Source organism: Patagioenas fasciata, chromosome 1, assembly GCF_037038585.1.
Source record: "Patagioenas fasciata isolate bPatFas1 chromosome 1, bPatFas1.hap1, whole genome shotgun sequence".
Taxonomy (NCBI): domain Eukaryota; kingdom Metazoa; phylum Chordata; class Aves; order Columbiformes; family Columbidae; genus Patagioenas; species Patagioenas fasciata.
In genome coordinates this window covers 202,620,988-202,644,700 of record NC_092520.1, presented here as the reverse complement: position 1 = coordinate 202,644,700, position 23,713 = coordinate 202,620,988, and the positions used below count along the sequence as shown (strand labels likewise).

Here is a 23,713-nt window from a genome sequence, read left to right as displayed (position 1 = left end):
AACTAGAGGTCTTTTCCCCTTGTCCTGTCACTTGGTACTTGGGAGAAGAGACCAACCCCCTCCATGCTACAACCTCCTTTCAGGTAGTTGTAGACAGCACACAATTCTTTATTAACAAAAGTAATGGCTGATTCAGTTGTCCATGTGCAAGGTAGATGGAAAGGTGTTTCCTTAATACTCAGATTCAGTATTTGAACCGGTTCTCTAAGGACTCATGTTGTAGGATTATCCTTTTTTTTTTTTTTTTCAGCAAGAGGAAGCACAGTCTCTGACCTACAACACCCTGGGTACATGAGTCTGCTAGATATAAAATTTCTGTATAGACATTTATGGTTAACATGAGAATCTGTTTACTTAAAAGAGCTACAACCATCCTTTGTATCAAGGACAGAACAGCAGTCTGATTCAGAGAACCTGTTTGGTTTCTTCCAAGTGTGTATGCAACCTTCCTTCCTCCAAGAAGTACCAGGGTCAGGCAGGTCCTCCTGCAGTGAAGGCAGATCACTCCTCCCTGATGTTCTCCTCATAGAGAGACATTTCCAGCAGTTGTGGGATCTGAGCAAGTGGAAGGCATCTCAGGAAAAAGAGCTGGACATCTGGAGTCTAATCCAGGAACCAGCTGAAGTCAGCAGGGAGAAGACACATAGACCTCAGAGTGAATGGGACAAAAATCTCCTGGGAGCTGGCAGAAATGATACAGAGCTTGTTTTAACAAGTCATTGATTAGACTGGAAACAAGAATCTGTAATGTAGGGAAATAGTGAGCAGGGAAAGCTGTTCAGAAAACCCTTTCGCTTCTATATTCCAGCTAATCATTTTACAGTTTATTATTTGAAAAAAGTTATGTATTTGCATTTTATTATAGTAAAGCCTGGTGATTTGGGGTTTGGTTTGGTTTGGAGAGCCTTAGGAGCTGTCTGGAAGAAGGAGTCTAGGCAGATGTAGCTTAAAGCTTTGGCTAAACTGTGATTCCATCTCAGGCAGGAAGAAAACACCAAATCAAGACTTGCTACATTGCCACAAAATAAAAAGTAATCTCTTCACCGACATCCCAGGTTGGCATATTCTGCACATTGCAGATCAAGGGCTGGAATGCTGGAACTAAGAAGTGATGATGTTGCTCCTCCCGAGCAGTAACTGACATAATTTCTGTGGCTATTTAAATAAGATTTAGTAATAAAGAAACAAAATTACAGAGAAATTCTAGGGATTTCAGAGATTTTTACAAAAGAGCAAAGTACTGGTACACCAGTTTTACAATTTGTGGTGATAAAACACAAAGACAATATGCATCATCATAATGATGAAGTCAGAAAGAGCCATAGATGGAAATTCACTACTGCCACTTTTCTAAAAATTTCCCTTTTGCTATTTACAACTATGAAGATTATATTTGGAAATATACACAAATCTTAAATAATAGTGGATATAAAAATAAATGATAGCAATTTAGAGAGCAATACAACAAACAAGAATTTTTTTTTCCAATTCCATATGGAAAATAATGTTGCAAATTAAACAAACTGAAGAGAGAAAAATTAATACTTCTGAAATTCTGTGGTTGGAGAATTAAAACTAATCTGAGAGTAACTGTTAATTCTGAAGTATTTCCAAGCTTTTTATTCTGCTCCCCTGTGTTGTCCGAGAGATAAAGAACTGCAGTGTAACAAGATACGTATTTGTGTCATTAAATCAAAATGCATTTAGTGCAGAGTACTGGTGTAAAAGTTGCAATTCAATTGAATTTTTAACTCATTCATACTAGGAAAGGGATGAATGAAAATTCATTACTTGTGTTTGTGCACAGAGGTACCCACTTTTATTCATTAATATGTGATAGCTACTTGCACACTGTTTTTTCCAGTTCTCATTAACAGTAAATAATCTTTACCAGATTAAAGATGTTCATTATGTCTCCCATTTAGGGTCTTTCTTTGTATAGCAGAACACTTACATAACTTTCAGAACATTCTTCATGGAAAAGCTGTTCAATGGAGGATCTGAAGATAGTTTTGCTTGCTTTCTGTTTTATATTAGCTGATATTTTCAAAACAAAGCAATAATTTCTGAATTATTAAATTCTGAGTAGCTGGACATATAATTTTGTTGAAACTAGTATGGAATTGTAATTAGTTGCCTTTAGCCTATGAAATATTATTAAGCTTAAAACACCTCCTAGCAAGATTGAGTCCCAGACCTTTTAAAAAATTTCACCAAAGAGAACACCCACTGCGAAAGTGAGCAATTTAGGCTACAATGGCCAATTGCTGGATAGATCAAAAAGCTTACTTATGTTATAAGAAACAAAGGCCTTTTAATAATATGATAAATTAATTCAGGCTCCATGTTATCAAGAACATCTAATATTTAGTGCTCGCTAGATATTAGGTGGTCCTGCTAAGTATTAGATGGCTGCCAGGTATTTTATCTAAAATTTAACTAGAAATTCATCTAAGAGCTGAGGTTTTTTTTTTATTTTTACCAATTAAATGTTTTGTGTATTCTGGAAAGGCTGCTACTTTTCACAAAAATGTCTTTGGTAAATCACCATCCACCAAGGAAAACAAGCTGTAATTTAAATCAACCTTTTCCTTCCCCTGAAGTAGACCTTTTGTTGCTGATCCCTATGACCTGAGTTATACTTTCAAAATTAGCTCATAAGAGTTAAAATCAAACAAACAAAGCCAGGGGCATAATCCCCTACAAACTATTTCCTATCCTAGCTGACTGAGTTTATAAGCCAACAAAACTGTATGGTGACTGGGTAAAGAGGATACCGATCTACCTTTAGTGTCTTTTTTATTTGTTTGTTCTTGGTGGAACTACAAGGAAAAAATATGTATCACGTCGGATTTGAGGACCATCACTGATTAATTGTACTGTTTGCTTTCTTATGCAGTAAATTCTGGTTTTAAAAAAGGTGGGGCATACATGCTAGGTACCCTAGCAAGTCTTTCTTAAAATGCTAACTTTTAAGTTTAGGCCAGCTGTGAGGTCCACAAGGTGCTTCACGGTTGTCAGCATAATAATCTTCTCTGTTTAACTTGTCATGTTTATGTACTGTTCCAATTTTCTCAGTATTGAGGGGTTATTTCCATTATGTTAGACATGTCGTCTAAAACTCAACAATCTGAAATCAATTCATGTTCCTCTGAGAGACAGAGCACTGTCACAGGAAAAAAAAAATACCTATTCACGGTTTTTCTTGCTTCTCCTTGTAATACATTCATTTAATACTTATCGTTTCCTGACTGTCTTGTCAGGATCCTTTATCAGCATCATTTTTTAGTGTTCTGTTCATTAACTTTTTAAAGCACCGCACAGGACTACATGTGACCAGCACACAATCTAAACATTATAAAATTCACATCAGTACTGTTCCTCTCTCATTAGATTTAAGGACTCAGTCTTTTTTTATGTTAATTTCTCATCTTTGAATCTTGAGGAATTCAGAAAAACGTGACATTTCTCAGCCTTTTTCTTGCAAACCAGGTCATCTTGATCCATTTATCATGCTTCATATTCTTTAGTGTTCTCTACTGCAATAGTATCACATCCATCAATCATTACTTCTCTATCATTTTTTTTTCTTTCAGGCTCCTATGGTCTTATGCTAAATCTTCTGAACTTCATGTCATTTAACCATTATAATTTAGATCGCTGCAAATCTTTTACTAATTCAGCTTTGTTCTTCTTGATAAGTAAGTAAAATACTGAGACTTGCCCCTTGACTGGCTGAACAGGAAAGCAAAGGTTTATCTCTATTAGGTACGTGTCAGGGTAGACAGTATCAAACCTTCAGCAGTTCAAAGCAAAGTGAATTACCCAGAGGTTCCACCACGGAAGTGAGAGTTTAGAAATTCACTGTTTTCTTCGCAGTTTTATTACTCCTTGGACATTGGCCTCTCACTAACATCCCTTGCCAAATATTTTGCTTACCTGCACTAAACGATAAACCTTCACAGCTAAGATTCAACCATGTAAAACTTGAATCTGGTGATAAGGTTTTTTTCTACTGTTAGTCTTTTCTCTCAGTGTTCGTCAACCTTTCTGTTCTATCTGAGTCCTTATTACCAGGAATGAGCTGGTCTGTCAAGCTGGTGTGAAGGAACAGGAAATTGGAAAGAAATTATTATTTTGAATAACATCTGGATCTGAAGAATGAAATAACCGTGCTATTGTTTATTCCAGTTTCCACAACTGTGGCTAAGTGTCATGATTACCTTTCATTATGTTGCCATCAAGCATTTATCATTTTGCCATGTGGTATGAAAATGAGCCAATTATAATTAACACACTTGAGCTCCTGACACTTCCCATTGTCACAGAAGATATTTCAAAGGCAAATCAATGAAATTCAGAACCACACTGACTGCTTAGTGCATATTAAACACAAAATTCTGAAGTTACTACAGTGTAATTTAATAATGACAGAAAGGCAGGCAGGTGAAACCACCAGGCTCTCTCAGTCTCTGTAATTTAATTTATTTGTTGCTTTATGATGAACTTTTGTCCAGTTCTCTCAAACCTCAAAACAATCAATAGGAGTGAAATTCCAAGCTGAGCTCTGAGCTCGCTAACAGACATCCAGGATCATCTGAGATGCACTAGGTTATCAAGAAATCTTCACTAGAATGGCAGAGACAGTGGGAGATTTGAGATTGCCCAGGTTGAAAACTGAAGCTTTGACATCTCCTGTATATCCTGTGTCATATCTTCCAATCCAGCACAGACTTCTGTGTAACAGAAGGCATGGCAGCCATGATACTAGACCCTTGATATTAAGCTTATGGTTGTGAATCTGTGTAAAGTTCCAAATTCACAGACTATGACGCTGGAATTTAGATGTTTGCATATAGGTGTCTAAGTTTGGTGCAAGTGTCTATGTGTCCGTTACAACTGATGGGAGCTTCAGTAGACAGCATAAACTTTGGCATTCTGTGCTAATTGAGATGCCCTTGGGTATTCCACCTCACCTCCCACCTATGGGTCCTCCATCACTGCTGGCAATGCCATGAGGATAGATCTTCCAACCCAAAAGACACTAGATGGTGACACAATTGAGCTGACATCTGAAAATCTATTCAGTAGGAACATCAGACTCTAGACAGTTTTTCAGCTTACTGTGAGATTGTCATCTATGTTGTTGTCTGAAATCTTTCTAGACTCAGTTCTTGACTGTCCTACCTCAGTTGCATGATTCACCACTAGTTGCAGTGTGCTGGTTTTCTGTCTCTCACTTAGAAACAGACATGGACACCAAGGGCATTTCCCTACATTTGTCTGTTTTTATTCTTTTATTAAGGATTCTTCTGATCACTGTTTCAGGGATAGGATTAGCTGGTTTTCAAACCAGGACACAGAGAGAAAAATCCTGGGAACAAGGAAGAAAAGTCCCAGGAACAGATATCTAAAGAGGCAGATAGCTGAGAGAATGCATGGATGTCATGAATAAATTTATAAGAGGAGAAACTGATAGCACAGATGTCAATACTAAATATCTGGTGACCCCTTTTCACCTGTGCCTTAATATGAAGCTCACATGTAAGAAAATGAAAACATTTATTACTGAACATTTTCCCCCCACATTTGCTGAAGACTTTTTTGAATGTATTTTCATTAAAAGGACTTTAGGACACTGTGTACAAACAGCTGCATTTTAGCAGAAAATATTGGGAATGTGCCTCGATATTCATCAAAGTGACATGCCATAATGTAAACTGAGATTTCCCTAATGTACTTAGAAACTGTAAAAGCTTAAACAGGAGTGAATTCTAAACACAGGAAGGAGCAAACACTGGCATAGTTAGAGTTTCTGACTCAGAAAGCTCTGAAGATATGATGCAGTATTCCTAAGAAGTTAGTTTTGAAGCTTAAATTAGCTTTCAGTAAAGTCAGGCTAAGTTGTCAGACATGTTCTTAGCAAGTATACAAAGTCTTTATGTGTATGGAAACACTCACTGGCCCCTCTAGAAGCAAGAGTCATGAGCTGTCAGGACCCTGAAGACTCAATTTCTATTCTAAATTGTGTTGCTGATTCAGTGTGTGTGACATATACCGGTCTTTTCACCTTGCTTTGTCTGCTCTGCTCAGGAAGAGATGTGTGTGACAATTAGTTTGCCCAAGATGGTGCATTATTTGCATTACTAACTCTTGCAGTGTCAGAGCAGTAAGGTAGAGAGCATAATCTCTCACCTGGGCATGTGAACTTGCATCAGTGATTGGAGAACACACGAGCAAAACTGGAGATTCTTCAGGGAAATCTTCCTTTTGCCAAAGAAAAGGTTCTTTTTCTTGCATGTACAGAATAATAACCTTGACCTTTTGAAGGTGTTGGTAGAGTTTACAACATGTGAGCAAACTTCTTAGTTTTTTCTCCATTCACTGTGAGTTAGTACCTGGGCATGCGGACTTTTGGTAGTTGGGTTAGTATTCACATAAAATGCATATATTAGAGACCTCATTGAGGAAAGTGATGGTTCATCCAGTACTACTTGCAATTGCAAATCATAAATCAGGGCATAGACCCAATGACTTGAACTTTTAGTAGGAGCTTCTGTAATAAAAGACAAGAGACAAATGTCTTCTTCCATTCCGTAAGATATCTTTTTTAACTCCAGGCCAAGTTGTCCCAGGAAAATCTGTTCCAAATTGTACTGTAACAGCATTTTATCTATTACAAGACATGACTGTCCTTCAGATAACACAATTTACTACCAGCAAGGAGATAAATTTGTAGCAATGTGCCACTGTTCTGGTAATAGGTGCCAGAAAAGAGAAAAAAGTTTGTTTAAATTGTCACCCAATGAGACATTGTAAAAGTGATTAGTATCAAAATTCATCTGTGGAAAATAATCTATTCTTGTTGACCACATAAAAAACTGCTTGTTCCAAAAATATATTTCTAGTTTCCAGAAATTGGTTTAGATTTTTATTATTTTTCCCAACTCAGTTATATTTAAGTATCCAAAAACTGTCACTGATAATGTTGCATTTACCTCTGCACTATTTTAGCTATGATCCAGAAATTCTCTGATTCACATGCAGATTAATCAAAAGAGGATATTTAATTTGTTGTTTTTTTCTACTTTCATACATTATTTTAAATCTCTGACTGATAAGCAATTCACAGAGCTGTAGCAGTCAAGCAAAATAAATAGCTCTATGTCCATTAGAATGTAAATTAACTCATTACTATTCCAGCTTCTGACCTTTTCTGATAGCGGTATTCTTGCTAGCTAAGGCTCTTTGCTATGCATGAAAGTGAAAACTTAATGGTAGCTTGAGATTCTCTGGTGTATTTTAGAGGATATTCTCATAGATGTAGGTGACCAGTGAGGGTCCCAGTTTGAACAGCAAGTACTTCTATCATTCATAACTTTGAATAGCTATCCTTTTTCTAATTATTTGTGATGATCTGAATACTACTGAAAAATTGTTGCTTAAGAAGGCTAGATCAGTGAAACTTCATGAACTGCATAAAAAGTGTTCCTATGTACAAAAGGATGAATATTGACTTAGTACCTGATCTCACAGTCAATTGAGTTTTTGTATCAGCTCTGTAGTCTTCAGTGAGACGAGATCAGTTTAATTTCCCAAGGTACTCCTCTGCTTCCACACAATTTCTGATAAACTTCTCCTCCCTCACTTTATGTTAGTCATCAAGAAATCTGAAAGTTTGAAGGGAAGAAATATAGGTTTGGACTCATGATGCCCCCAGGTCATCTGGAGAAGAGGTGAGCCAGAGAAGGTGCTATCCCAGTGGGGTCTAAGGCTCCAGCTGACCTTCCTGTGAAGCGTGTCTGCTCTTTGCCTTGTGCCTTCATAGAGTCATTATCTGTGGGCAGGAAAGGAATTGTTCTTTGGAGTCAATTTTCACAGGTGTAGTAGGCCGAAGAGAACGAAAATTAGTGCTGATTTGGACTGGAGAACTATTTCTCTGGCAGTCTCATGTGGATTGAGATCAGGAGCAATGGAATAGTGAAGCATAAAGCAAAATGCCACCACAAGCAACTGCTGAGGATCAGTTTGTACCATTGCATGTCTCTTTCAGGCAAAACTGGCTAATAACATCTGGGCCTATGTTATAGGCTTAAAGAAGACAGACATCTTTCACAGCTTTATTAATCTGAACCTGTATTTGATACAGCTGTTGTCTGTGACCAGCTTTCATCCCAGTGCAGTGCAGCATTACGTCAATTACTTGCCGCGCTGCCAGTGTGTAGCCTACTGCAAGGGAAAGATGCTGAGTCTGACCTTTTATAGCATTGTGGGCCTGATCAAACATGATGGCTCATTCATATCACCCTGATGTGGGCTGTGTTGATTTTTGACCCATTGCATCGGGTACCATCCCAACCAAAGACCAATGGATCCTCCGCAGCATGGCACCGTCATTCTGAAGGACATCTGACAACAGGACTAGCTAACTATGCTTGAAGAGCTAGACTCCCAGTCTTCTTACACCTTCCCTTTATTTCAAGGTAAATCAACTTTTGTTGTTGCTAGAGTAAGAGCTCAATACTTAAAGGTGTTTGAAAATATGGACTTTTTAAAATATATTATTTGGTAATGATTGATTTTATTAGAAACGGAGCTACTAATTGCCATTCCCTATACATCATCTGATATTTTAAATATGACATGACCAATTCAAACTTTTTATCACCTACTGTTTTCATAAGTATTACTTCTGTTTATTTTAAATCACTGTTTCCTTTTAGATTTTGTTTATTACAGTATATAAATTGAATTTAGTTGTTCTCATTGTTTTCCTGAAAAGGGGAAAATGTTTGAAGAATAGTTGAATTGATGCTATATATTTGTTCTATGTACGCAAAAAAGAAAAAAAAAAATTATCTCTCCCACCAGTATTTTTTTAATTTTCGCTGGAAGATTTTTTACATCTTAATGAGTGAGCCCAATTTTAACTTGAATCCTGTGCACCTAATCCAGCTACACCTAGCATAGCTCAACAAAAGTAAAACCACAGGAGGAGAAGCCAGATATAACACGAATGGTAAGAAACAGTTCCCTGCATCCTGCTAGTGGCGTACACCGTGAGTCTGAACTCTCAAAGAAGTTCTCCACTGTCACATCCATTTGAAGTTAATGGGTATTTGACACCTCTGGAACTGAGGCCCCAGTGTAGGCAGCTGATAGACATCTCAGGAATCCCAGTAAGGGAAAGAAAAAGTACAGGGGGGGTGGAAGAAAAAAAAAAAAAAACCAAAGTACTGTTACATTAAATTTATCCAGGAACTTTTCTAGAAAGGAAAACTTTTGTTGAAGTGTTGTCACATGGACATTGATAAGATGCCCATGGAGTCAGTTAATGCTCTGAGAGTGCTCGTCAGCCATCTGTTCGTTGACTTCCAAGCATCTACGTGAGAAAGGTCTGTGCAGTGGTTGGGACAGCTTTGCTCAGGAAGCCATATGCAGCAAGGCTTTTATAGCACACACACACACACACACACACACAAATTAAGAAGCCCAGAAAAAGCTAATGGGCAAAACACTTGCTGTATCATCAGTGTGACAAGCGATGTGGAGAGGAGTTGACGTGCACTGAACATTGCTTTGGATGAAAGGGCTTTATCTTTGATGCTGTTGAGTTCTTCCCTGCAGCACTACCACACGCCATAGCTGCAGAAATCAAACTGTTGCCGGGCTTCAGTTTAATTATACATACACACCTGCCACAGAGGTGAACATCATTAAAGGTCCTGTGGTTGAGCAACACCTACGTTAGTTACTTGTGATTTTACAATTATCATAAGAACTTTTCCACAAATCAATACAAAACAGCGAAGATACTGGTTTATCTAGTGGTAAAGAATAAAGGAGATGAAAATGTGATGGAAAGCATGTACATGGCAGCAGACTAATAACCAAATGCTGGTTTTGCATTACTGATATTGCATAATATGCCAAATTCAGATTGTTACTGAAAAAAAAAATCAAACAAAACGAAACAAATCAGGACTCTGTCTTGCAAATGCTCTAAGTCCTGTCTGATAAACTGCTTTTAGAAAACTAAACTTTCCAACAATAAATGCTGGCTAAAGTGTAAGGTATGTGAAATCTGTAAGCATATTTTATGACAAAAGTATACTCAAATTTGTATATAAGAAGAAATAGACACAATGAATGTGATGTGATTTGTCTTTTGTTATAGGATATCTTCATCAAAAAGGAGAAATACAGTAAACTGAGGCTGGAATTTGCCAGGATGTGAAAAAAAAAGGGTTTTTTTCCCCCAAATACACTTGAATCCAAAATCTCTTTTCCATCACTGGTGGTTTTCAGTAGTTACCACATTGAAACCATCACATCTCTGATTTCCAGGGAAGCTCATTTTGGAAGGTGGTGAATATAATGTAAAAAGAAATGTCAAAAATAATTTTTCTAACACTTCTTTATGAGAAAATGTCATTCCGATTTTTAAAAAGCATATGGTTGTTACTGTACCTCAGCTTATTTATTTAAAACGAAATATTAAAATTTCAATAAAGGTGTTGGCCGCCAACTGCAGTACCGCATTACAGTTCAGGTGGTCAAGACTGAAAAATAAATCATTGTCTTCTCAAAACTGACTTTGGAGAAGCATACGAGGTTATGTATTTTATCCTCACATGCTTATGCATAATATTACAATACACCAGATTGTAACTATAGTATTTTCCTGCTGGCATCTTGGTGCGTGGTGGTGGTCACTCTTTGACAGAAGCCAGTAACCCCACTCTCCAAAATGAATTCAGACCTGTACTGCTGCCTTTACACAGAGTGTTAATAGAAAATTATTTAAAACAAATAGAAAGATATGTGAGTCTTCAGAAAGTGAGCCACGACTTATGTGGTGAAGCTGCTATGAGAAGGGATGGCTGTCAGGCACATGGGGGAGCAGAAAGCCACTCACGGGAAGAACAGGCTGCATGAAGTATTTTCAGGTGGATCTAAGCTGATTTTTATTATTTCAGATTTTTAAAGTGTATGCGAACAAGGAGGTGAGGATTGTTTATATGTACATGTATATAATATTCTCAGCTACTCATGCTTTTATAGAAGACATCAGAAGTTGGAGAGTATGGAGTTGGGAGTCTGGGGAGGGAAAAGTGGAGGTCTGGAAGTGGGATAAGGAGGTTATAAGAGCTTATCCAGTATGCATGCCTAGTTAGATGTTAATTGATTAGAAGGTTGAGCACTATTAGTACTGGATTAATACTCAGCAGAAGTTGAAAACTGCACCCTTCAGAGCACAAATTCCAGTCTTGCCTCTAAGTCAGTACTGAATTGCTGCCAGTCTGCTGGTGGCTGTTGTTCAGGTGTGGTCTCTCTGTCTCTGGCCAGGAATTTTCACAGCACGTAATGAACCGGCGCCAGAAAGTCAAGGAAAAACGTGGTGTTGTGAAGTGAGGTAAAACTAGGTGAAAATCCACTGCTTCTTGTTGCCAGCTGTAGATGTGTCTGCGGCTGGCCAACACTGTTGAGTATGCACTACATACACATTATTAAGATACATTCCACAGGTGCATTTCCGAGCCGGAATTTTCTACAAGTAGCGGATTTGATCCCATACAGAATGCAGAACAATATCTAAAGGTGAAAATCTGAAGGGAGCATGCAGAATACACAGAAAGTACATTTTGCTTTTATGTTTTTTCATGTGAAGTTTCTGTTACACTTACAATATACTACATATGCATTATACTCTTAAATTCTTGAATTTGCAGCAATGGTTGCATGTATTTAAATACTAGGGATTATTTTGGACATGTTGAATAACAGATAACACCATCCGTTGTCTAAAGTTCAGTTTTGTTTAGATTGGGAAAAAGGTTGCTTAGTTTGGCTGAGAATACAGATGTTATGTGAGGCAAAATTAAAATTACCATGAAATACATGAAAGACAGAAGAGTTTTCTTAATGGAACTAGTCCTTCATCTATTTAGTCTAGCACCATCTCATCTTATGTGAGGTCTTGGTCTAATAGCTGAATTTAAATCTGAAGAGTGGATTTCAATATCAGCTTCAAGGTTTGTTATCTTTAGCAATTTTAGCTTCTAACATGCTTTTGTACACATATGGATATCCGATACTTTTTTTTAAATTTTGCTTTGGATCTTTTACTTCTGTGGCATCCTATACCTATTAGTTTTCTTAACATAATTTCATGCTGTGTGAATAAATATGGTCTTTTATTTGTTTTGAGTGTAGATGTTGTCATTTATATGTTGCAGTCTGTGCCCATAACCTCCAAGCTAAATATAAGTCCATGTTCTCCTTATTTGGGTGAATAACTGAATTTTTTAAATTGAGAGGGTTTTTTAAAAAATCTTGATTTATCTTTCATTATGTATTTGATTTACAAATACATATCATATTTTTAATCAATGGTAAAAATTTCTGATAACTGCAGAAAAACATATTTTTAGGTGGATACAGTAAATAAACAGGAAAAAATGGCAGTTCAATTTGACCTTGAGTAATTTTTGCTGACTAGGAGTTATGGGAAGCACACCAGTACCAGTGAGGAGGGAGTGTTACCTCTACCAGTTTTTCCCAAACACCAAATCAGTGTAGTACGTTGATTTCAGATACCTTTCAGCAAACCTTGCAAGTTTCAAATCTTATCTTTAGCTTAGAGAGGGAAATTACTTTTTAACTTTCACTCTTATTAGCTGTACATAACAATAGCAGGTAATACAAAGGTAGCCATCTGCCATCCAAGAAATTATTTAATAAGTTTCTGCTACAGAATCGTTAATACTAAAGATGATTTACAAGCCTTGATGTCTATTATCTCAACTTGAATTTGCAGATGAAATCTGTCTACTTTTTAATATTGCCATTTTTATCCAGATACTGTAGAGTCAGTAAACATAAACCTTTCCAGGATTACTTTTCCCAATACACTTTTCATTTAAAAGCACTAATAGCTTATACATCAGCATTAGAAAACAGCCAGTGTTTCTCTGCAAACAGTTCAGTTGCTTTTTCACTGCAAGAATTTTTCAGTCTAAATGAATTTGATATCATGACAGAAAAAAAAATCTCATTATCACCCAATTCTAGGAACCTCACATGCTATGTACAAATATAATTCTTATTGTGATTTGCCTATAGAAAAATACTTCTTTAGTGTTCTCATGATTTTAATTTTTTTCTAGACTCACCTTTGAAAAAGAAGTACTACTCTTACAACTTCATTCATTTTCTGAATGAAAGAGTAGTAGATGTCTCAATTTAAGCCCCATTTCTGCTTCTGACAAAACAAATGAGCTCTTTGTTATTAGCTTTTGATCTTACTTAGGAAGGTCCACAGACTTTTTTTTTACCTGCTATTAAACTGAGAATGAGTTTTTTAATGAAAGCTGTGCTGAAAGCTGATATTTTAAAAAAAAAATGTGACCCAATATCCTTTGAAATGCTTCTTTTTATTTAATATTTTCTAAGTTTTTTAACGTTGTGCTGCACAAGAGCTGTGTTTACAATGACTGTTTAAATTGTCTCCTTTTACAAAAAGGAGAGTTCTAAACATTTGTAAGCTACAATAGCTGAAATTCGTGAAAGTCACTAAAGTAAGTTATCAGTCACTCAATGGCCAAGGAATAGGAGATGATAACCAGTTGTGCAGAGATAGTCATGTCTGACCACTTGCTAACTATGACAAAAATAACAGGACAGTATCAAAACAAGCAACCCTCCCAAGACTTGGCTACCTTATCTAGACGGATAAAACAGGTTTGGTTTTTGTTCAACATTTTTCTTCTAAAAAAAATCTCTTGTATTATTAGGTTTTCTTGATGGGATGATCTGCATTGCTTCTTCCTAAAGGTGCAACTGCATTTGACACATCAATACCAGGTCATTTGGTGTCTTATCCAATGTCCACCAAGGCAATTGGAAGTCCGTTTTTTTAGTTATTTTAATTTCAACCTAATTCCATGCTGTTTGTAAAGTATGGCAATGATCTCAATAACTCCACTTGCATATTTATGTGTATATATACAAATATATATATGCATATATTTTCTTAGAAATTATCCCCTGTGGTTTTTGTTTTCACCCTTTGTGTGTAGAGAATTTTCATATATATCAATATTATCTGTAGACCTGAATGAGAATGGGAGTATAGGCACCACTTAGCTTCCACTCTTTATGTGTCAGAAAAATCTGCTAATGTTATTTTTTGTTTGTTTCAGGTTTCTTTTCTCCATGGAAAACTCCAAAGCCTGTAAGTTCCCTTTCAAAACTATACACATCGGCATCATATGATGAGTGTCATTCAAAGCAAATTTCTGTAGATTTTCTTATATCCCTCCTGTTCCCAGCTCATGAGATACCTCTCAGCAGTGCCCCAGCTCTAGGTGAGACAGCATCAGGGGTGGCCTCACTAACAAGCTCTGCAAATCTATTGACTTGGAGTCTGCCAGCAGCAGTCTGGAGAAAGGAACGTCTCGCTATTAAGATGGGTGTCAAGAACCAGAAATGCAGTGGATCAAAAGTGAGGGATCTGGAGGAGAAGGCAGCAGAAGGCCTCAGCAGTGAGGCTAGTCTAGCTGGCCTTCTCATTGGTAACCTCTTTGCGATGGACAACCTGCCCTTTTTCTGGTTTACAAGTGGAATGAGCTTAACATCCTTAAAGTGATTGTTACTCTTTCCTGCATTAGTAGTTCTAGAGCTGGAAATAGTCACACTTCAGGTGAGAGCTTGAACTAGGTAACTTACTGAGGTGTCTTCTAAGCAATATTTCTATGTTTCTATGATTTTGACATTAAATCCCAAGGTATGAAGACCTGTGCTACTGTAAGAGCTGTAAGCAGTGACTGTATGTATTCTGGTGATGCCACATTATATCATTTTTGAAGTTGTGACAACATTCACAGTGTAAAAAGAAATCATAGTCTATTTTTTTTGGTTGTCTGGTTTGGTTTGGATTTTTTAATTTGTTTTTTTTTTTTTTAGATGTAAAGATCTTAAAACAATGCTTGTCTCTCATCAGAGGTGTGTAATGGACAAAAAAAGCCCTGTCTCTGCCTGAAGGCTTCTGAGAGGAATAGAAATAACAATACCAATATTTTTTACAGGATTTATACCTTTCTTATGTTTTCGAGGGGGAGTGGGGTGGTATGTTGAATCTGGACAACTTCACATGCTTTCATATTGGATCATAACACATTTAATGCATACCAAAATAATTTGTGTAGCCTGTCAAATATGAATAGCGACTAATTAATCAGCTGACACAACTGTCAGTGTTCACCTTCTTTACATATGGATCAAATATATAAACATCAGCATATTGTTGATGATTTTTTTCACAGTTTTGTTATGTAAACAGTATAGTAGTTCATATTCAAGTAGCACTTGCCAGTAATCAGAATCTGGATAAACAACCCAAGTGATGCAGTTTTTCATGCGATAGTCTGAGGAAACCAGGGCCCACAAAATAACATAACATCATTGTTTGCAGGTACCATACCTGCATGCAGGCTAACCACTGACAGCTAGTTTATTTGAGATAGTCTTAGCAGGGGAGTTTGCAACGGTAGCATGCAATTCCTCTGTCAGCACTTTAACTAGAGAAATGATCAGACATAAATCTCTAGTGCCCAAGATGTGAAGGTAAGATTGAAACTAGGTGTCCCTGAAACACTGAGTGTCTGCAGACAGTCGGAAGCAATCAGGCCAGCACCAGCAGGTTGAGAAAGCCTTCACAGCACCCCAGAACAGCCCTGTAGGTAGGTAATGGGAAAGAAAAACTGTAGATAGCCCAAACGCAGGTTTCTTTTCTGCATGGGTGACTATTGCTGCCCCCTCACCTCTCTGGCTACACAGAGGAGAAGCACCCACCTTTCTTTATACCAAAAAGGGGACCACGGTCCATTGGCTGGAAGAAGAGAAGAGACAAGCTCCTCTCCCCGAAGCAGAGGCTTAAGAATGGTGTTCACTGAATCCTAGTGTGCTGAACATCCCAGAGCAACCTGGACTGATAGAAATTTTCTGTATTTTCTACGTATATAGTACATATATTATATATATCACGTGTAATACAATTTGATTAGTACAAAATGAACTTGAGCAATGTCACCAAACCATTACCCTGACTTAGATTTGATGCCCTGCACTCAATACCATGCGTACTCATTTCCAAGAGCACCTTCCTCTGTGAGCTGACATTATAACTCACACTGCATAACACGATGTGACTATTTAACTATTTGATACAGGTTTGGGAATATATAATTCAATCTGTGTATATCTGTTCGTATAACAATCTATGCTAGCAGTATTACCCACATGTAAGAATGTTTTCCTTGTTTTTTAATTTCACTCTTGAAGATGTAGAGCTAACCAGCAAGCAAGAGTTAGACATATGGCACCCAGTAGGGTTTTTCCAATTGATCTCCAGTTTCTTGTTCTTCCTCCAGGGAAAACTTTGCTCATCAAAGATAATTATATTTTCCTTTTTCTTTTTAAAGCATTCTTTAAATATTTTAATTTTATTTAGTTTCACATTTTGAAAGAGGTAAGTGTTCTATTTCTCTGGCACCACTCAAGAAATTAGGAAGACTACACTTCTAGATAGACAGGACCCCACAGGTCTTTCTGCTTCACAGCACTAAGATAGATAGTTTGGTTTCACTGACTTGTATTATTTTTTAGACTCTTCTGGAGGTAAAACCTAAACATAATTCTCCATTATTTTCCTTGATCATAAGGAGCATTTATTGAGCCCAATTCTCCTTTCCTGTTTAGACATAGGTGTCATAATAGGTTTGTTTCTGTAGAGCTTTGAATTTACACTTCCACAATACAATGATATACTGCATATATTTGTATATATACCTGAGATAATTCCTTTAGATCCAGAAGAGCTATCAGAAGTATTATAGTGACATTCAGGTGATTTGCAACATAGGCTACTTTGCCCAACAAAGAGGATGAGTTTATCTTGGTATAAAGGGTACCTGAGGGTACCCTAGGTACTTTCCTGTAGCTAAGCTATTTTGATGATAACTCAGGTATGTCCATATATCACTGTATCACACAGGATCTACATATCTATAGTTCCCTCTTATATCACATCCTAGTTGCCATCTTGTGTATCTAACTCAAACATAAATGTGTCTTTCTCAAACAACATTGGTGAATATTGAATACAGTATTCCATATCTTCATCATTAGCACTTCATAACACTTCTCAACTTAGATATCATACCAAATGCATACTAGCGTGTGAGAGTCGTCCTATGATTGACTGAGATACTGAGATCTTTCTTCATTGTTTCTGATGAACCAGCCCTATTTACTGCTGAAACTCTGACAGAAACACAGATTGATTTGTAACAATAATCTCTATAAAGAATGAGGTCCTCAACAATTTAAAATGGTCAATATCCGTATTCTATTTATTTCGAAGTATGAAGCCAAGTGTCAGATCACCTGGGATGTACAGAGTGATAGTTACTCAGCATGTTCACCAGGAGGACTCTAAAACATCTGTAGTCCACACGTACTCAGTATGCAAAAAGCCTGATGCTGTTAATCATCAGAACAGAGAGCAAAGCCTGCCTGCTGAGCCAAACATCTTCTGAAACCCAGGAACTAAAGGCAAAGGTTAATCACAGAATTTGTAGAGCAAATTTACTGTAAACTTACTGTAAACCTGCGATCATCTTTGATAAGGCACTGCTGATAAAACATTAGAAGTTGGTGGTACTTAATTACAGTTCACATTGTTTCCAAAGGTCATTTTTTGTATAATTAACCGATTGTTGGGTTACGTGCAAGCACATAGTGTTCTGAAGCCTTTGCCATACTTTGCTGCAGGAGCAATCACAGCAAAAGACAAATATTCTTTTCCTGGGATAAACATTTGTGTTTTGTTTAACTTAACCTCTTCAAATATATTTGCTAATGCAATTTGATTAGTAGTCAAGTCCTTCAGAAAGAAAAATGCAGATCCCCAGGTCATCTTTTGTCCAATCTATTGTATTATGTCTTTTCTGCCCTGATGTACTTGTGAGACCACTAAGGGCAGTCTTGTCGAAAACATGAACTGAAATGGTTTTCATGCATAGATAATAAACTGCTGTGTACTTCTCTACTCTGAATGGTCTGGAGGAGTTGAAAAGCTTGTCCCATGCTTGGGAATTTAGTTGGAGGGTGCCAATGTAATTTTTTTGTATAAGAAAGAAACAGTAAGAAACGAAAAAGACTTCATGAGGGTGATGCTCACTTTTTTCTCATCATGTTCTGTGTTTTACCATTGAACTTTCAACTATCACTAGATGCTCAAATACCTGCTGCAATAATTGTCCCTTTTTTTTTTTTTCTTCAACTGAAGCTGTGAATTCTGCTCAGTTACAGTAATCTGCTTCTCCCTGGTCAGCTAGCTTTTTTTGTGCATTCTCAAAAGATACAGCATTAAGATCATTCAGTTGCTACCCAATCTGGCCACTTCTTTGTTAAGCACTAATTTCAGTTATGTATTTTGATGAATCTGATAATTATATCTTCACAGACCCATAGATTCTGCCATTAGCACAATAACTTCCAACAGCTCAGCACATGCTGGGAGAGGCATTAAACATGTCTCAAGGGTAATGTCCGACCCTAATCCATATGGGATCATACTATCTGAGAAAGATCACATCTTCCCATGAGCGACAAATTGACAAGTAAATTTAAGTACATCATTTTATAAACAGCACAACACACACCTTTCATCTCAAAAGGCAGCAAAGGGATTTGCTGATTTTACAAAATACATCTTTAACTTAAATCAACGTCTTGGGTCTCACTGTGGAAGTCACAGTTTTGGCAAAACTTTATCTTTATTCCCTGTATGTTTTTATTCCAGGTGATGGAACGATGGGAGAATCAAGGCAGCCCTCAAACAAGCCTATCGGCTCCAGCTATGCCACAGAATATTCCCTATCCACCCGCTCTTCATAGGAGTTCATTTCCTGATTCAACAGAGGCCTTTGATCCACGAAAACCTGACCCATATGAGCTGTATGAGAAATCAAGAGCTATTTATGAAAGTAGGCGTAAGTGAAAGCACTGTTCACCCTGCTGACCATTTAATACTTTAAGCTTTTGCCTGTGAATGTGTCACTGCTGACATAATTTCCATAATTATCTTTTGTAATTTAAAGAAAGCAACTATAATCCCAGTAATAGAGGCCATTATAAATTATTTGAAAATTCTACACTTATACATTTTACTAGATCTTGCATAGATTCTGAAGGTATTTTCCCTATATTTTTACTCTCCTCATTTTGATTGCTAAATCCTTAGTGAAGAACAGTCTATATGCCACCACATTTTACTGTGCTATTTTTCTTCATAGTTAACCGATAGGAAGATGTGAATTTATCAATACAGAATTCTTTCCCTTACTCTAAAGTGAGATTTATTAAAGAAATTACAGATTTTTATTGTTTTTATAAAAATTACTTGGGCAAGTTTTCACATTGTCTTCAGTAGTTAGAAGGAAACCCATAGCACTAATAAGTACTGTTTGAAGATCTATACAAAACGGTTCTGAGCTGTCAAGATTACCATCTTGATTTTATTTTTCTTGTCTTTGAGGAGTGTACCATTTATCTTCCACAAGTGTAAAAGGGGTTAAACTTATATACTCCTTATCATAAATAAGATTTTAACTGAAAATGCTATTCTAAATTGTCCAGAGATTTTACACTATCAACATCAGAGCCTCCAAGTACTTTGTTTGTTTAATTAAAGCTTGTTCATAGCAATTATTACTTGGACATACCACCTTTCAATTAATTTCATAAATTACTTCAGCCTATAGACCAAATTACTTTATAAATTACACATAAAATATTGCACTGCAGCTGATCCAGATTAGTCCATTAATATTGGCTGGTCCCTGAGACATAAACTTAAACTATCATAATCCATGATCTGCAAGGTACAAATTTCTTGAATGTCCGAGCCTGATGAAGAGCCGCTGAGGGAACTGGGGCTGTTCAGCCTGGAGAAAAGGAGGTTGAGGGGAGACCTCATAGCTCCCTACAACTACCTGAAAGGTGGTTGTAGTGAGGTGGGTATCAGTCTGTTCTCCCCAAGTAACAAGTGACAGGACAAGAGGAAATGGCCTCAAGTTGCACCAGAAGTGGTTTAGATTGGATATTAGGAAAAATTTGTTCATCAAAAGGCTATTCAAGCATTGGTACAGGCTGCCCAGGGAAGTGACTGAGTCACCATCCCTGGAGGTGTTTAAAAGACATGACAATGTGGCACTTGGGCACATGGTTTCATGGAATTTGGCAATGTTAAGTTTACAGTTGGACTCAGTGATCTTAAATGTCTTTTCCAACCAAAATGGTTCCATGATTCTGTGATTCTGTGTCCCAAATACAGGGTTGGTGATGCTGTTAATTTCCTTGGCTCTTTAACTACAACATCAGCATCTCCTGATTGTTTTTGTATTTCCAGTCCCCAGCAGGATGGATAGGCTGGAGGAACACCAAGTTTTGTTCTCATGAGTTCTAAGTTAAATCTAACATAGTCCTTGAATTGCACCTCTTTACTGATGAACACAAACTCCAGTCTTTTACTGATGTAATCTGCTGTGTTGAGGAGCATATTCTACACCAAGGGAAGAGCTGTTAACTTGTAGGTTGGAGTTATGCTAAAGTCTGTGTTTAAATGGTTTAACTGCATTTGAGTTCTGTTCAAGAGGCAATGGAAATAGTACACAAGCCTTTTTCAGCCAACTATCCAGACAAAATAAGAATTAAAAATCATGAAGCTGTTAGGCCCAAAAAAAGAAAGTGAGAGATGAAAAACAAGAGTATGGTAACCACTCCTCCTAGATTTCCAGCAGTGTCCTCATCTTTCAGCTAATCCCGAAAGCTTTAATTTGTTGTCTTCTGACACTGGTATCCTTTGAACATTTTCTCTAGTTCTTGATTCCAACCAGATCTCTTCTGCACATATTCATATCCCTTGATCTTAAATGACTGCCTCCAAACATCTCTTTTCTCCCTGAGACTTTTGTTTCATTAATGCCATAACCACACATTTTTAGAAAATTCAATTTGTCAAGCCTTTGATTGCTTTTATTCTCTACTTAGTGCTAGTGTTTCCTGAAGTGAGAGGAACAACAGGCAGAAAATCCATTACTGAGTCAAGAAATTGTCATCTAAATTGAGTATATGGGAGGGAGAGTTCCAAGATAATACAGTTTCCTACCATATGGCTGTGTCAGGTTTGTTATCTTCAGTAAAGACATACCCTTAAAGTGAACAGAAAAAGTTCAGCTACTTTTGGATTTTTTTAAGTACTTCTTATCTCAAAGCAAGTTTGCCTTATCTGCTGGCAAGACCAGAAAAGAAAGAGGTTAATCTAAAAATAGTGCAAAGAAGTGAACAATTATGACCTGGAAAACTCAAAAAGAAAGACATAGTGCTGGATTTTTTGTTTCTCTCACAGTGAGACTGTTACTAAACAGTTCCTTTTCGTACTGCTAGACCTCTGAATTTCTATAGATCCTTTTATCAGAGGATCTCACCACAGCACTCACCAGGACCTTATCAAATCCTCCTGCTTCTGTGTCAGGGAGATGAGTCAGTTATGCATCACAGCATAGTTCTGTGAGGAGCATAAGCCACACGACTCAAAGCAGAACAAGAAACCCAAGGAGCCTGATTCACAAGCTTTTGCTCTTGCCACTAGGTATGCTCATCCCTCCCTAATGATAGTTAGAAAGGGGCTTCAAACACAAAGTCTCCATGGAAAGGGAAGATTTTAATTGTACAGGAATGTCTTTCCACCTCAGGCATGTCAAGGACCTGCCTGACCCTGTGCAATAGAGAGATTTCAATTTTTAATGATCACATAGGAATTAAAAAGGACTATTGCTTTCTCACTGAAAACAGTTCCGTAGAGGCAGTTCTACCAACACAGATTTGAGACAAATCAAATGATCCATTAGTACAGAAGTGGAGTGCAACTATATTTTGCAAGTCGTAGTTCCTTGGAAAATTATTTGTCACTAGTTATCTATTACCTGTCAGCTCCTACCTGTTAGCTCTCACCTGCCCCTGCTGTCACCCATCAACTCTGCTCAATAGCTCCAAGTAGCCAAAAAGGAGTATGAAGTGTTTCCAAAGACTGTTGAAGAACATCACATAATCCAAACCAGTTGCCTAAAAGAAGGGAAATGATATCGTTCTCTTTCTTTTCTGGACCTACATCTCTCCCTCCCTCTGATTCTTTTTGGTTGTTTTTTTCCCTCCACTTATTTCTTCTCTTTGGTAAAGAGAACCTACCAAGCTTTCTGCTGTTACATTATTTTGCAAAACTCAGAAATAGAGGAGGAGACCTGCTCGAATAACTGAACTATTTTTCCTTTTTCCATACAACTATAAATTTTAGATGTCTTAAAGGCAATCCTTTAATTTCTTTCTCCTTATGACAACTCTTGGGGTGTAATTGACAGTGTGACTCTGCTGGTATCCATGGAAGCTAGGTACAAGAGCTAGAAGAAGGAACATCAGATCAGGAATTATTAACAAAATTATTAGCAAAAAAAATTATGAGACTTGATATGCTCCAGTTGTTACAGCTGTAACTGGAGCTCCACAGTTGCCATTGGCAGAACTCATTCTCCTGAATTTAACATTTTCTTTATCCTGTCCTATATTTTATAGTGAACACTGTTTGTTGTAAATACACAGTTTATAACAAACTTTGTTCAGGGGCCTGTGTAGGAAGACATTAGGCAAACAGGGGCACAGAGCTGTTGGGCATCATTATGCTATAATATTTCTCTAGTTATAAAATGTATAATATAAATTCAGGTTTATATTCCTCCAAAGAAAACAGTAAAATAAAAGGTTACATTTGTCCTTCAGTGAGTGTATTAGACCAAGACTGGTGATGTGACACAGAAATGCCAGTAGGAAGAATAAGTTAAGCCAGTGATAAGCTCTCATTAAAAGTGAAAACTGAATAGTTACAGCTCCACCTTTTACTGGAATAACAAAGGTTCCTTCCTTCAAAATCTTCCATGTTATTTTCTCCTCTGACCATGATATCATGAATTCCCCAAATTCCTTTCTAATCCATCATCTGTCTTATGCTCTGTACATTTTTTCTGCCACATAGTTAGACAAATTGGAAAAGAACCAAAAAGCACAGTCCACCGCAACTGTGAGACATGTAAATAGCCCGTGTATTAGCATAATGCGTTATTAGCCTTCATAAAATAAGGGTGTTTTCTTATGCAGACTTATGAATAACTTTCTCTAAGGGTCATAGACAAGTATTTCAATGCATATTCACAGGATACTTTTCATCTGAAATACCACTGTGGGTATTCAGATCAGGTATTAAAGTATCAAAAATAGGAAAGATTTGTCAGACAGCATTACACTTAATCATAATCTGTAACTCTGAAAATAACATTCTCGCAGAAAAATACAAAGACCATCAGGGTTTCCTAAACATGATACTCGTGGAACATAAAAAAAAATGCTAGTTATATAGAACTGAATGAATTATCACCTGAGAGGTTCTATGGCATGGTCTACAGCTAAGCAGGATTTTCTTGTCAATGCCTGTTGGACAAAGTCCTACATAGTTACAGTCTTAAAAATTGAAGGAAATTTTTCGCATAACTGTTACTGCATGTTTTTCAGACAATATTTTCTGAACAAAAATTTTGCC

General features: G+C 37.0%; 1 protein-coding gene across 23 annotated transcripts in view; it reads left to right on the top strand.

The window, feature by feature from the left end:
* MAGI2 (membrane associated guanylate kinase, WW and PDZ domain containing 2) overlaps positions 1 to 23,713 on the top strand; it is a 745,411-nt gene that overhangs the window by 639,740 nt on the left and 81,958 nt on the right. For 21 of the 23 annotated variants that reach the window (XM_071803473.1, XM_071803463.1, XM_071803461.1 and 18 more), the window contains 2 exons: positions 14,205 to 14,236; positions 18,869 to 19,058. In XM_071803473.1, the coding sequence (XP_071659574.1) occupies positions 14,205 to 14,236; positions 18,869 to 19,058 (222 nt within the window). The remainder of the gene's footprint in view (positions 1 to 14,204; positions 14,237 to 18,868; positions 19,059 to 23,713) is intronic. The other 2 variants (XM_071803465.1, XM_071803462.1) reach the window with 1 other exon arrangement.